Source organism: Diadema antillarum, unplaced genomic scaffold (assembly GCF_040938485.1).
Source record: "Diadema antillarum isolate AM-2024a unplaced genomic scaffold, OU_Dant_1.0 seq00001787_RagTag, whole genome shotgun sequence".
Taxonomy (NCBI): Eukaryota; Metazoa; Echinodermata; class Echinoidea; order Diadematoida; family Diadematidae; genus Diadema; species Diadema antillarum.
Genome location: NW_027272465.1, coordinates 176,535 through 187,997, shown reverse-complemented (window position 1 = coordinate 187,997; position 11,463 = coordinate 176,535). Strand labels below are relative to the sequence as shown.

Below are 11,463 nucleotides of genomic sequence, written 5' to 3'. Positions count from 1 at the left end.
GGTTTCTCATTATCTCACACACATACACACACCACATGAAAGTTGGAAACCTGAAGTCCCATCTAAACCAGAACTGTACCATCCCTTTGAAAAGGAGAATCATGTGTACATTTACTTGAAAATCACATGGAGCAAGTGACTGAAGCAAATTTGTGACCATGCATCACAAAACCAACCAAAAGTCCCACGCTCTGAGTTTACAACATGAGGACTCAAAATACGTGACATGGGTCAGCCCAGTCAATCTTGAGTTTTCAACATTTTCCAAAAGAGCAATTCTACTTGTACATGATTCTAAAGTTTGGTATCATAAAACGTATAGGAATTGTAATTTTAGCAGTTTTTCTAGAACAATTTTTCATAGAATAGTGTGATTAAATTTGTCTTACAGACCCCATTTCATTTCTTTAAAGTCCTTAACACACTCTTCACTTCAACTCAGGTAAATCATGGACAGATGATGCTACTGCTTTGGAAGTTTGCTTTTGTAATGGATAGAATGTGAAAATAGAGCATGCTCAATTTCTGCTTAATCTTATAATCCTTTCATTATTGTTGCTAAGGCATTTTACATCCTGTTTTTTGTCCCATTCATTGCGCAGCTACGGCTCAGTAAGATTAAGAGCTTCAATAGACCCTAAACTTTGCAACTTCTTTTCTCAATACACACTTTCCTACAGCATGTGCTTTCTTTTCAATATTTAGATAGGTTTGCAGAGTTCATTTGAATAGTTATACCTCATTTTAAAGCTTAAAATCTGCTCTTTCAGTATCTGTTCTTACCTAAAAATTAATGGGCCGGATGCATAAACGCTAGCAATTGCTTGTGCTAGCCTTTTACTCGAATCCGTATGCATAAAAACAAGCAATTGCTTGCGAGCAGAAGCTCTTGCTAGCAAGTACAAGCAATTGCTTGCTGTCCGCAAGCAATTGCTTAGAGACCAAGCATTTGCTTAAAAACGTATGCATAAAACATACCTTTTGCTAGTTCTTGCTAGCAATTGCTTACGATTTTCCAAGCTCTGTAAAATGAACTTGAGCTTTTGCTTATCTGGGAAGTTCCCTTTTAAGTATCATTTTCATATTCATGGAAGAAAGACAACAATTGTGAAGGAGTGGTATAAATCTACAAGAAATTACTCTTAAGTAGAGTAAGAAATTTTTCATTTCAACAACGGGAATGTCCAGTGGTTAGCACGCAAAATTTGATGAAAAACAGGTAGGATGTCTCACTTCGGTGGAGAGCAAGGAGACGTGTCTCCACGTGCGATCTGGCAGATGCGGGCTATTGTAAGCAGTGGTGGGAATCAGCCAGTAATACGAGTGTGTGTATAGTTGTGTGTGTGTGCGTCTGTGTGTGCATTAATGAGTGTCATTTCATAGCTCTTCTGCTATGTCAGGAAATGTTTCGCACACACATGCCCTTTCAAATGCATGCTGCCACACTCGCCTTTGTTCTTGTGTTCGCACAGGCGTGACGCTATTATTCGAACCCTAAGCAATTGCTTGCTGAATGCAAGCAAAAGGTATGTGCACAAGCAAAAGATTATGCATATGTATTTAAGCAATTGCTTGAGCTACACCTTTTACTAGACGAGCTTGTGCTTTTGCTTGAAGCAATTGCTTACAAGCAATTGCTTGTTTTATGCATTCGGCCCAATGTCTGGCAACTTTTTGCTCGTTTTGTGATGCCAGGTCATATTTGGTACACTGTAAGTGTTGATCATGTACATGTACATGATATTGTGCCAGCTTTGTTCATTCAAGTACGGTATTTGTCTCTGCAACTACTCAAAGTCCTGAAATAAGTAGGATGAATGATTTGAATTTACTGTGGACTAGCATGGACATTTTATGATGGCAGGTTCATATTATCCAAACTTATCACAAGGGCTACCGTAATAACACCAACCAGCATGGTAAACAGCTCAAATCCATAAAAGCTAATGGGCTGCCACTGACATACTGTATTCACACAACTGATGAAATTAATTTCACAATGGAGACAGTAGTACCCATTGGATGCAACAGTCTCGGCTGATATCAGGCAAATTAAGTCACAATAACACTCCTGTTGGGACACAATGTTGGGAACAAGGGTGCAGATACTTGTAGAATATGTACAAATGCAATTTACAATACTGAATTCTGGACTAGAACATTGCCCTTTTTTTATCTCAAGTCTGAGTTTACACCATTCCTTTTCACCTGCATTTCGATTTTCCTTCCTCATCCTCATTCATCAACACAGGCTTCACGTAGTAATCATCTTTTGCTGCCTTCTCTGCTGATAGCTCACTGCAGGTTTCAGCAAGTTCCAGTTCACTTCAGTTTCTTTTCTCTTTAGAAAGGGGGATGCTTCTCTCTAGTCAATCAAAGCAAAATAAGAGTCTCTCTTGGAATCCAATCTCGTGGGCTCCTCTCTTCTTCATCAGCTCATCCACTGCTGGTAGCGCTTCTTGTTCTGGGACAGCTGCTTGATGGCAGCCTTGCCGTAGCCGCCCCGTCCTCCGTCGTAGTCAGTGCGATACTCGTCACGAACCTTGGTTAGGGGAGCAAATATCAAGCGTGAGAATAATCAGTATTGATTTGTCAGTTTGTCCATAGGTGATCTCATCAATTTATTTTCTGTAAGGCTGATCAACACATCTGTTGATTACAAGTATCAGTAAAGCTACTGAAATAGTTATATCTTTGTGAGCAAGAGGTAGGAAAATGACTCCCAATGGCGCAAGGATCACTAGATGCAGTCATCGAACTACAGACTGGGCTTGAAAGTAAATTGAAGATGCTGCTACAGACAGATTTGACTGTAACTTATAATCTGCGGACACAAATTGGTTTTTTTCTTCTTCTTTTATGGGCAAACTTGGGGAGTTCCTTTACATGTACGACAAGCAGTCATAATGTAAGTGTGATTTCCTGGAAAATGAGCACTACTCTCTCCTTTCCATAAAATATCACAAGATAATTTGTGAAGCTATATATAGTAATTCTCAGGACTCAGTTCATAACACATCAAAACATCATCTTGTGTAATACCTGAATTAAACACGAATCCTCTGCAAGTCTCCATTTCAACAAATTCACAACATATTTCTTACGCAAATATGGAAGGTGTGTTGCGCTGTGCATGGTATTGACACCACAATTAATACGAATATACAGATAACACTTTTGAGTTCTGATATCTTACAACAAACACATTTATAATGGAATTTTTGTTATAACCGAGTTTGTTATAAAATAACAGGACTGCACTGTATGACCTCAAGAAACTTGGTTGATGTGTGATCTTCACTTGACTTGTTTCTCATCTCACCTGCCCTCCACTTTTGCCTCTGCCATACTGGCGACCTTCTGAGAAGCCCACATCCCAGTCTGTACGGATGATCCGGTCGTCCAGGCGGGTGCCGCTGACATACCTCATGGCATTGCTGGCATCTTCACGATGGTAATACCTTGCAAGTCAGGGGGTCAAGGATTATGAATGAAGTTGTCTATGTACACACTACCGGACTGTTATCCCATGATACCTCCAGAAATTCACCCCATTATATTCTGACGAATCTTTCTCATTTCTTTACCATAAATAATTGAGAAATATTTTGGGAAGAACTCCGGGAAAGACTGTTTCCAGGTTTGTCATTTCTTTTTATTGTTCAAACAAACATTTCACCAGTGACTTGCACGAGATATGTTTGCTTGCCTGTAATTCTTAGTCACAATCAAGGAGTGCATGGGTTTAGAGCTAACACATGAAATATGAGATGCATGAAATTCTGCTCTGTTGTAATCTATTTCTTTTGTTGTTAATGGATTCATTAAGCTGCCAAACTACAATAAAAATGAATGATAACTCTGTGTTAGATAAAAAAGAGAGAGGGGGTTAAAACATTAGATTCTTTGAAAAAGCGCCGACTGCTACATAGTGAATAATAGAGAACACATCTGGATGACACTGGACAATCAAGGATACTCCACGAAACAAAAGCCACAGGGCGTCCGTTTGATCTTGTCGAGCCCCATGACGACTCGTTTGAGGTCACCGCACTTTGCAAAGACCTCGTAGATCTGCTCCTCTGTGGTGAAGAATGACAGATTTCCGATGTACAGGGTGGCGCTCTTCTTGAGGCGTTTTTCTTGCTCCTGCATAGAACCCTGCAAAACAAAAAAGATATGTTGGTTAGTTGACTTTCTAAAATCATGAAAAAAAGAAATGTATAGTACACAGGAGTACAGGACAAATGTGCATCATGAAAACAGCAAATATTGCTTCCATGCACAAGACGTAATTCTGCTTCGTTATGAAGGTAGGAACGTGCTTTTCATCTCCTTCTTGTTTGTGTAGAATACAAATATTTTTATTTCCAGTGATGTACATGAGTGTAGGTGGGTGGGGGGCACAGATAGAATTAGTCTCACCATAGGGGACGAACCAACTTTCATGATTATGATTGTTTATTTCCTTGACATTTTGCCAATTTTCTGAGATCTGTTACTTCAGTTTCACTGCTACAAGTGTAAGTGCTAAGCCTTACTTGTAGATCTAGTACATGAGAAACTCGGTATAACGAACACTGCTATAACGAGATATCGGTTATTTCGAGGAAATTTTCCCGGTCCAGAATTCCCTTCCGCACAAGTCTATGTAAAATGCTACTCTTATAGCGAGATCGGCTATAACGAAATAACTGCTATAACGAGATAAATTTTGTGACTTCCAAACAAAGAAAAACATAGCCAATCAAACCTGTTATAACGAGGTAAAGCAAAATGTCTTCGGTAAAGCCTTACTTCGCCTGTGCTATCATCTTCAGAGATTGTAAAGCTCGATGCGCCAAAAACTGTCTTGTACACACAAAATTATTTTCTTCAGTGCACTCCAGCTAGCACTGCATGTTGTACGTGTATGTGTGTGTGTGCGCGCACACTGATACATGCAGAAAATGTGGTGGGACGGCCATATTATGTATACATGACATCATCATGACGTTTAGCAGGTGTGAGGCAATCTGATGCTGTGATTGGCTTTCTACGTAGGGAAATCCCCATCTTCACACACACGCAGTCATTATGTACAATACATACAGAATGTGTCACATACACACACAGCATTGTGCAGACCATATTCAATCTTTCCACACAACACACACCCATACTTTAACCACATACATGTGTACCAATCCACAGACAATCTTGACACAATCGCAAGCTATATAAATTTACAAATTCAAACACCTACAATTAATAAGAAACACATTCTTGATATTGGATTTCATTGGTGAAAAACATCTTCTTACCCATAAAGGCGAGTAATTCCCTCACACGCAATATCAAGTTATCAGTATTGATTGAAATATGATGGGTAGTCCCACATGTGGAAATTAATGTCTTTATGTTATGCTCTCTTTTATGCCTACTGATATAACGAGATATCGGCTACATGTATAACGAGGAAAACGACTCAGTCCCGACCATCTCGTTATATCGAGTTTCCACTGTAGTACTAGGCTATGGCACCAGCACCAAGGTTCGACCTCCTGTGCCAAAGGTTCGACCATACACAAAAATAGGTTTCTACAGTACATGTACATGTAAATGTAATTTTAGCTGGCAGTCGAATTTTGGACAGTGTTAACTGTTATGGTGGAATCATGGGTGGCTTGAGTTTAAGTAGTACTTAGGGTGTCTAGTAGTACACTCATTCATTGCATTGCTAAGTCATGTAACTGAAAATACACTGGTAGACTACCGTAGTTATGGGTAAACTTGGCCTAGCGGGTAAAGTCAGCCCCCAGCACGCACATTACAAGTAGTTGTACTGTGCGCGCTGGGGGCCGACTTTACCCGCTAGGCCAAGTTTACCCATAACTACGGTACTTGTAGTAAAAAAACAACAACAACAAAAGGATGAGTATTAAATTTACTGGTAAATATTCTTTTTTTAAAGTTCAACCTTCTCAATTGACAATTCAAATTCTCCTGTGGCTATAAAACTAGAGTCTAGCGACTCTAGATACACGGCCCTGTTGCTGTTTTGGTCGGACTACTGTGGTGGCTGTAGTATAGATACATGAAACGTTGATCCTCTAGGGATTTTTCTGATAAGTAACATATTAAGTTAAAAGTATAGCTAATGTCAATGATACCAGCTGTCAATTATCCAACACGTAAAGTGGTTATAGGACTAGATCTACAAACATTGATATTTATTTTTATTTTACAGCTAGTGATCTACCAATACCGACTGTGTAACTGTTAGATCTAACGTTAGTATGGTTGTGTAAGAATACACAGCCCAGCCAGTCGCTGTATAAAGTAGCGACAGCGTACTAACCAGTGGCCCGTTGCATAAAACTTACCGTTGAATTTCAATAGTAACTACTGTCAAAATTAGGTGTCACAGCCAATCAGCATCAAGGATTATAAAATTTACCACTAATTTGAAGACTTACCACTAGAAAGGAGCGGTAAGTCCAGCGGTAAGGATTTTATGCAACAGGGCACAGGTTAAAACGTCTGGACTCTGGTCAGGCTAATAATAATGTGTAGATTCAAGATCATAATTAGCTTCTAGTCTAGTCTAGACTATTTTCTATATGTAGCATGAAACGTTAATCCTAGATTTTTACAGTAAGTTAAAAATTGTTGATAGCTACCCATCATTCAACACGCAAAATGATAAATGATAAAAATTGCAATGTATTAACAAACATTGGTACAGTTCAAATATTCTTAAGAAGAAGAAGAAATTTGGGGGACATGATTACTAGCGGGTGGGACCACAGTAAAGTTATTTTATAGAAAATACAATGACGGAGACACGGGGCTGGCTCTCACTCCATAAAGGTCCATCAGGAAGGGATACAAAACTCCTTAAATTATACAAAATATAAGAGACAAAATCTTCTTAATGTAACAACACACTTACCCTAAAATGTTGGTCTCTGTATGAGCTGAGCTCAGCCATACGATCCGTTTTGGTCGCCATTTTTCTTGGTCTTGTCGGGTACGTTGTAGGAACGCACGGTGATCCGTGAGCACACGGATCCGGAGAGATGAATACAAAAGAGAGCTATTTTGTACATTACTTCGTAGGATGCACGCACGGCGTCCCATCGTACCAAAAAGCGTTCCCAACAAGCGTTCCACTTTTAGCGATTACTAGTATTATATGTTGTACTTCTCCTTCTTTCTTTCTTCTTCTTCCTCCTCCTCCTCCTCCTCCTCCTCCTCCTCCTCCTCCTCCTTCTTCTTCTTCTTCTTCTTCTTCTTCTTCTTCTTCTTCTTCTTCTTCTTCTTAATTCTTCTTCTTCTTCTTCTTCTTCTTCTTCTTCTTCTTCTTCTTCTTCTTCTTCTTCTTCTTCTTTTGTTATAGGAACGCGTCAAGGAAGAAATACTGGCGCGGGTGAATGAATGAATGAATGAAAATTACTAAATGTTGGGACGCGGGCGGGGGGGGGGGATGCACCCTACAAGCTTTGAATTGCTTCTTCAGCATTCCTCCCCATCTCCTGCATTTTCCTAACTTCCGATGTTTTTTTGTGCTTTTTCTTTTTCACCCTGTCATTTGTATATCCAATTCCATTTATCATTATTTGTAATACTGACATATATGTAGGACCTACTTATATTTTATGTGGAAAGCAAAATGTATTTACAAGTTCTGTTGGAGATGGGAAAAATAAATGAAATGAAATGAATGAATGAATGAATGAATGGATGAATGAATGAATGAATGTATTTTAATGAATGAATATTATTTCTTAAATGGCTCCTCAAGGGGCATGGAAGAGAATTACAAACATAGGGCCTACACTGTAAATATTATAAATGACAATACACTGTAGTTGACATATCATGAAAATAGTTACAGAGAATGATTTAATGAATGGCGGTTTCAGGCACGGGCCTACGCGAACATAATGGAGTACAGTGCACCTTCTGCAAGGAGTGAATACATAATATGAGAGATGTATAGGGCCTATGAGATGTGATTGGCGAAATCGCTTGAGAAGAAACATACTCTTGTTGTTGTTTTTTTTTTCTCTGTGCGTTGCATTGTTCATTTAGATATCCTTTTTTAAATCAACTTGAAAATCAGGGTCTTTAAGATAACAGAAAGTGAAACCACCAAAGTGACACTCTTTTATTTTTTATCAAAAAAATTCCTCTAATGATTTGCTGCAAGAACAAGCTGTAGAATGGATAGGAGAGCATGTGGAATGTATTGGCCAGCTATAACCACCAAAGGTAATCGAAATGATAAAATCTTAAACGAATACAGTGAATTTGCTGTCAAGGAGAAGGTTCTGAGCGAATGGTTCAAGATGAAGACGTGAGTCATGCAAGGTGACGTCATGTCCAGTTTCATCTTTCATATTGTGCAATGGACTGGTATACTATACAGAGGAAAATAATGCCATGATCCGGGGTAAATTTATGTAAAAGTTAGAAGATTCAGAGATTTGCTGATTACATTGCTCTTTTCTCATCAAACATTCAACATTACGCAGTCCAAAGTTTAATCAAAACTAAATAAGTTTGCAGCCCAAACTGGGCTCATTATTGATTTTTAAAAAGAAGAAAACAGACAGGGGTACTGAGAATACAGTAAATATAGCAGCAGTATATTCATAGGTGGGCAGTAATTAAACGAAGTAGATCAGTTCACCTATCTAGGCGCCAAAGTAAGCAAACACAAGATGGAGTGGAAGATGATAAAAGCTATACAATTCAAAAAGCAAGGATGTTTTTCATCAAGCTCAAGAAAATTTGGCATTCTACAAAGTTTGCTCTAAGAACCAAGCTATCTAATCAAATCACATGTCGGTTCTTTTATATGGATGCGAGACAAGGAAAATTAATGAAAGTGATGACAAGTCATGAGGATGGTCATATTTCAGTCCAAATTTATGAGGAGAATCTAAAGGAAAACAAAATCCACAGAGAACATTAATGTGGATTGAGTGAAAGCAGCAACATTAGTAGAACACATGAGTGAAAGTTTGAGGAAAATCGGATAATAGATGCAAAAGTTATGAAATGTTAAAGTTTTGGTGGTGGAACCGCTGGATGAGGAGACTACCTGAGTTTATGCCATCATGCCATAAAAGCATTTCTTCAAGCTTTCACTGATGTGTTCTACGTTGCTGCTTTCACTCAATCCACATTTCTCATTGGGTTTTGGTTTCCTTTAAAGTCAGATGGCCATATATGTCATAATTTCCAATGATGACATATTCAAGAAAACCGATACGACACGGATCACTGAAGTCACGCAGGAGATGGAAATAGATTGGCCACGTGCTAAGAATGAATGAATATATTTATTTAAGAGGAAATTGAAAGTTTCTTTGTTGCAACCTTATTCTACTGAATAGAATTAACCAGCTGTTATAACTTCTTTTCTGAGAACCTACGTTTTCACATATTGATTGCCAAGTATACTCTAGCTCTTGTATACTACATTCATATAATGCTACGATATTTCTCCGATCATAGGCATGTCTATTGCCCTGTTCTTTCTTGCGTCACTTTTTCTCACCTTCTCGACATACTTCTTACGAGATCGCTGTCTGTAGAACGTTTTTGTCTGTTCTGTTCTTTTCTATTATGTTAGCTTTGCCTCATTTTGTCTCGTCTCATAGTCAACTCTCCACTGTATTGTTACGCCTACTCCAGTCTCATTTCATGTTTATTTGTTTGTATATCTGTCTGCTTTTGTTGATCTATCTTTCTAGTGGGCTTCCAGACTATTACTTTTTTTCTCAACTGATGTTTTTCCTCTGAGGGGCCCACAGTCTACAAGCTTTGTCTTTTTAGTGGGTCCCTCCATTTTTCGAATTTTGCATACTGTATAATTACTTCTAGTCACTTGAGTTATAGCTCGAAGGTGGTACAATCATTGTATATACATTCTTTCATGTTATACTTTACGCACCTTAATTTCTGTTATCAAAAAAGTGATGTTCATATCTTTTTTGTCGAAAAATGAAATAAAACATTGAATTGAATTGAATTGACAACAGTCGCTGTATTATGGCAGCCCTCATATGCATGGTACTATTTTTTATCTATAAGTATGGAAGAAAAGTAGGACGCCCTTAAAGAAAACATGAAGACAAACGAAAGGGAAGGAAACGGAGTCTGGAGGTTGGGGTGGAAAATATAATCATGGAGCGCAGACAAGCCAATTACCGAAGACAAGATGCACTGGCGATTTGATTATATTCATGTTTTCTTCTCGAGCTGCTTCCATGTATAGCTGTGTATTAAAATGAACGTATTTGTAAGAAAGTTGAGCTACAATAGGCCTACGAGCTGCTAAAACAATGACAGTTTTCAGAGAAGGGATAGATAATTCAATGTGATGCAGCCCTCTGTCGTCAAAGCATATAGGCCTACTGATAATTCTATGTTATTGAATGTCGTCCTGTCTTGCAGTTGGTTTGTTTTCGTCATTGTTTTTTATTCAAAACCATTGTGTGTGTTTTTTTTTCTTGATTTGTTTGTTAACAATAATGTCAAGAAGTGATTTTTGTACAAGCAAAATGACCCTTAATCAAGTTATTAATTATGATTATTTTGAATTAAATTGAATGAGGTCAAGATTATCGATAAAATCACTGATGATCGCTTACAAAGTCTTCTAAGCTAAATCAAACTTTGGGGGGAAAGACAGTGATTCCTATATCAAACTACCAATGAATCCCCTTAACAAAACCCATGGCATCCTATATGAACGCTTTAATTAATTCCAAAATCTTGAATGGATAGTCACACAAGTGTGATGGCACTGGTCCATTACTCTTCGTTCATTATGCACATGGGTTTACACCAAGTTTAAAAACTTTGTTTGAACATGTTGAAGGTGCTACACTGCAAAAACAGTGGTGTTAGATTTAACACCACTGGTGTTGAATCTAACACCGGCCGAACTTCAATAAAGGACCACACCATCTGGTGTTGAAGTAACACCGTCTCTGGTGTTAAAATATCCAACACCCATGGGTGTTAAAGGGTGTAAAAATATACCAACACCAGCCTCGGTGTTTTTTCAACACTTAAGAGAGTGTTAAGAAGTTGACACCATAATGGTGTTCATTTGACATCCCAACACCAGTTATGGTGTAAGTTCAACACCCGTGGTGTTAAAATATACCAACACTAGCTTTGGTGTTGCTTAGATTATTGATAAGTTGACACCACTTTGGTGTTCTTTTGACACCCTTTAACACCAATGACGGTGTAACTTCAACACTATTTGTTGTTAGAATCTATACCCCAACACCTGTCATGGTGTTATTCTAACACTTCAAAGTGTTATAAGTTTGCATTATTTGGTGTTTATTTGACACCACAGAAGTGTTGATTCAACGCTTCAGGGTGAGAAATAAATTCCAAGTGATGCCAACTTATTAACAATTTGAAGTGTCGATACCTCGACATCATTTCACA

The 11,463-nt window shown here is 38.3% G+C and overlaps 1 protein-coding gene across 1 annotated transcript; it reads right to left on the bottom strand.

The window, feature by feature from the left end:
* Nucleotides 1–2,079: 2,079 nt before the first annotated feature.
* LOC139712293 (nuclear cap-binding protein subunit 2-like) lies at nucleotides 2,080–7,030 on the bottom strand. Its single transcript, XM_071624131.1, has 4 exons — nucleotides 6,935–7,030; nucleotides 3,980–4,161; nucleotides 3,323–3,461; nucleotides 2,080–2,542 (listed from the first exon to the last, which is right to left on the bottom strand). The coding sequence occupies exons 1-4, from the start codon at nucleotides 6,992–6,994 to the stop codon at nucleotides 2,432–2,434; spliced, it is 492 nt and encodes a 163-aa protein (XP_071480232.1). The 5' UTR covers nucleotides 6,995–7,030; the 3' UTR covers nucleotides 2,080–2,431.
* Nucleotides 7,031–11,463: the final 4,433 nt, after the last annotated feature.

Coding starts and splice junctions, on each gene's coding strand:
- LOC139712293 (XM_071624131.1), bottom strand. CDS start 6,994: ATGGCGACCAAAACGGATCGTATGGCTGAGCTCAGCTCATACAGAGAC. Junction 3,462..3,979: donor TGTGGCTTTTGTTTCGTGGA/GTATCCTTGATT, acceptor CTGACTTGCAAG/GTATTACCATCGTGAAGATG. Junction 2,543..3,322: donor GAGGCAAAAGTGGAGGGCAG/GTGAGATGAGAA, acceptor CCCCTAACCAAG/GTTCGTGACGAGTATCGCAC.